General features: G+C 39.0%; 2 protein-coding genes across 13 annotated transcripts in view; one reads left to right on the top strand and one right to left on the bottom strand.

Annotated features, from left to right (window-relative positions):
* The window catches only part of LOC107739116 (acyl-CoA-binding domain-containing protein 5A-like), a 14650-nt gene extending 13041 nt beyond the window's left edge, over positions 1-1609 (bottom strand). For 4 of the 6 annotated variants that reach the window (XM_016551121.1, XM_016551124.1, XM_016551125.1 and 1 more), the window contains exons 1-2: positions 1542-1587; positions 1123-1240 (exon numbers count right to left, since the gene is read on the bottom strand). In XM_016551121.1, coding sequence (XP_016406607.1) covers positions 1123-1204 — 82 coding nt within the window. In that variant the 5' untranslated portion in view covers positions 1205-1240; positions 1542-1587. Of the gene's footprint in view, positions 1-1122; positions 1241-1526 lie in introns of all 6 variants that reach the window. The other 2 variants (XM_016551123.1, XM_016551122.1) reach the window with 2 other exon arrangements.
* A 1018-nt stretch (positions 1610-2627) lies between these two features.
* The window catches only part of abi1a (abl-interactor 1a), a 70032-nt gene continuing 69149 nt past the window's right edge, over positions 2628-3510 (top strand). For 6 of the 7 annotated variants that reach the window (XM_016551114.1, XM_016551117.1, XM_016551111.1 and 3 more), the window contains exon 1: positions 2630-2822. In XM_016551114.1, coding sequence (XP_016406600.1) covers positions 2706-2822 — 117 coding nt within the window. In that variant the 5' untranslated portion in view covers positions 2630-2705. Of the gene's footprint in view, positions 2823-3510 lie in introns of all 7 variants that reach the window. The other variant, XM_016551115.1, reaches the window with a different exon arrangement.

Below are 3510 nucleotides of genomic sequence, written 5' to 3'. Positions count from 1 at the left end.
ACAATGACCCAAAACACCCTGCCAGTTCAGTCAAGGAGTTTATCAGGGCAAAGAAATGGAAAGTCTTAGATTGCCCAAGTCAATACCCAGATTTAAGTCTGACTGAACATGAATTTCATCAGCTGAAGAGGAGACTAAAGGCATAAACTCCCCAAAACAAGCAACAGTTGGAACTGGCTGCATTAAAGGCTGGGAAAAGCATTTCAAAGGATGAGACCAAGAGTCTGGTGATGTCTATGGGTCGCAGACTCACTGCTCTGATTGCACGCAAGAGATCTGCAACTGAATAATAGCTTTTAATCTTTTACATCTGCCTTAATTTCAACTGTCCCAATACTTATGCTACATCAATATTTTTTTTATGTAATTTCTCAATGCATTTATATTACCTTATTTAATCTTAAGATTTCTTCCTAAATATTATATTTAATCTCTCTCTCTGTCTCTCTCTCTCTATATATATATATTCATTTAATATGTAAGAAGAAACCCTATGACTATACAATATACAACTTAATAACTTTAATTTATTTAAAATGTCATTTAAACCAGTAAGTTTTGTTTTTGATTCTTAGAGAATTTGTCTGAACCTATTACGTTTCATTCCACATTAATGGAATAATAAACATTAAAAAAAAAAAAACATTTTATGCATTCTTGTGCTGTTTCAAAGAATTTTAAGGTTATATCGCACCATAAAAAAAATCACAAAAATGATTCTTCAAAAACTCTTCTGACATGTTTCACAAACAAACTATGGGGGTAAACAAAGGAACATTTTTTTGGGGGGGGGGTGAACTATCCCTCTACACAGAAATTCCGTTAGTATGTCTTTAATATATCTTGCATGTTGTCATATATGATAAATCACATGATGCTCTATCACCAATCACACCAGGCACACACAGTCTGATCAGGGCTAGTGGCACACGAGCTATTTCAGCACTTAAAGTCGGCTGAATGTAGGCTAATCGCGTTGACCGTGGAAACCCGTGATAATCTGTTATTTGATTATGAAACTGCAGGGATCATGAGAAAGTAGGTGAGGGGTGGCGTGCACTGCTGTGCAATATAACACACAATACACAGTGTTTACTAAATGACTGTTACATATTTACTCACCGTTTGAAGGTAAATTTTGTATCACTCTGACAGCAGCATTGAACCTCTGCTCGTAGACTGGTTTGTTGTCACCCTCCATCATGACAATCTAACCGCTACAGCAAGTTCGAGATCAAACCTACCAGCAAAGTTACATTTCTATTAATCGATTATATCATTCATAATGTTCCTTGCATCTGTCGCAATTACAGTAAACCTAAACTACACGTTAATGAGACTGTTTATTATTCCAAAAGAATTAAACAAAACCAAAAACAATCCGTTTTTTCTTTACAAATCCTGAAGGACAAGCAAGACATGACTGAAAGTGCAGTGCATACTATTTAATGTGATATTTCTGGATTGACTTGCATTAGAAACGATCGAAACGACGTTAAAACAAGCACGAGCATTTGATACTTTACCATTTGCTGCTCTACCTGCTGTGCTGGAGACTACGACCTCATGAATACGTACCTGACAGATACCGTACGAAAGCCTACTTCAGGTGTTTCCTGGGAATTGTAGTTCCTTTAGAGAACGACACTGCCGTTAAGTCTTGCAACAATGGCATTTAAATCCTACAAATACCATAATTCTTTATCTACACGCGTAACATTCCGGGTAATGTAGTTCCCCGAGGTAAGCTTACCCAAGGGAGTTTATGACATAAAAACCGTCTCTGGCTGCGAACTTTGAATGTGCCTAGTATTATTTTGACGCATATGTCTAAAGAAACATATGCGCTTAATAATTTCCTGTGCAATAGACGAAGAGGCAACACTGTGACACTTAATGGAACACAACAATGTGTTCCGTCCATCGTTACTGGATGTATTATAACACTACAACTCCCAACGTTCCATTCACTCCGCAACAATGTATCAGCTGCGCTGATAGGTGACGCTGTGGCGAAAGGGAGGAGATGGGCTCATTTCCCAGAATCGGTTCTTTTGAACAGTTATTTCAACGAACCGTTTAAAAGAAACAATTCTCTGATTCTTTTGCGTCAGTACGTAATGGCGTCATCGTGCGTCCCTGGCATCCTGGGGTTGCATTAAATATTCAAATGAAGCCACACATTTTTTGTTTATTGGTATTTTCTCGATTAAGTTAGCGGTAAAACGGTTGTATAGTTACCATTTAACTCTTTGTTTCAACACTCACAAGAATCTAAATACAATATTTAACTACTAATATTAATGTACATCTCACGGTTTTGCAGCTTTTAATATTAGGCTATTTTTATTATAAACAACTCTTTTTCGTATGCATGTTAATAAAACTGTCAACACATTTCCTGTACGTCATATTCCTGCTACTAGGTTCACTCCAAAATCTTGTACTACGGTCCTACGTAGATAATCCGGCTCAATGCGAGTCGCGGATGTCTCGGTTCAATGATTCAGTGAGTCGTTAACTCGCGGACAGCTATACCCGATTCAGTCCGACATACGAATCGTTCAGACCGGTTATGTGAACCGGTTCGATTTATTCATTACAAAGATTCGACTCAAATGAACGATTCCGACATCACTGGGGCTGAGCTTGAGCTCTCAATCAAATCCCAGAGACGAGCAGGAAGCTTTGTGGAGACATGTAAGATGGCAGAGCTGCAGATGTTACTAGAGGAAGAAATTCCAGCCGGTAAACGAGCTCTCGTGGAGAGTTATCAGAACCTTACGAGGGTCGCGGACTACTGTGAGAATAATTATGTTCAGGTAAGCGCCCGCGTGTTTCTGTGTTCCGCGCTGATCTCCAGCACTGCTGTGGGGATCGGACAGGAAATATGGTTGTAAAATGGAAAAGCAGGGATGAACTGCTTGTGGGGGATCATTTTGAGCTCATAAAGAGCTGTCTTATTGTTAGAGCTTAATCTTATTGAAGTGGTTTGTTTATTGTGATGTGTGATCGTTACGGAATTAGTGTCGTTTACATTGAGGGTGTGTCTGGATACGGTTTAACTTGCAAATATGAAGTGTTGCTGATATCCACCAGAATCGGCTCAAACTTCAGAAAGGAGGATGTGAGAGTTGTCTGGTCTTCAGAGCGATACATTTCTCACCGTCTTGACGAAACGCGTTCAGTTTTCTTAAAGGGGTCATATGATTCAATTTCATTTTTTCCTTTTTCTTTGGAATGTTACAAGCTCTTGGTGCATAAAGAAGATCTGTAAAGTTGCAAAGACTAAAGTCTCAAATCCAAAGAGATATTCTTTATAAAAGTTAAGAGTCAGCCACACCTACCTAAAACGGCTGGTTCGAACACGCCCCCACATATCTACCTCACTATGTGGGAAGATTTACATAACGCCGCCCAAATGTTCACGCAAAAAAAGAAGGCGTAACTTTTATTCTCGATGTAGTTTTGTTGTTTCCGCCGCCATGTCGTAAAGACGCTGTGTGCTTC

The sequence above is a fragment of the Sinocyclocheilus rhinocerous genome, unplaced genomic scaffold (assembly GCF_001515625.1).
Source record: "Sinocyclocheilus rhinocerous isolate Xijiao unplaced genomic scaffold, SAMN03320098_v1.1 scaffold914, whole genome shotgun sequence".
NCBI lineage: Eukaryota > Metazoa > Chordata > Actinopteri > Cypriniformes > Cyprinidae > Sinocyclocheilus > Sinocyclocheilus rhinocerous.
Note: the sequence above shows the minus strand (reverse complement) of the source record. Positions and strands in the feature narration are given on the sequence as shown.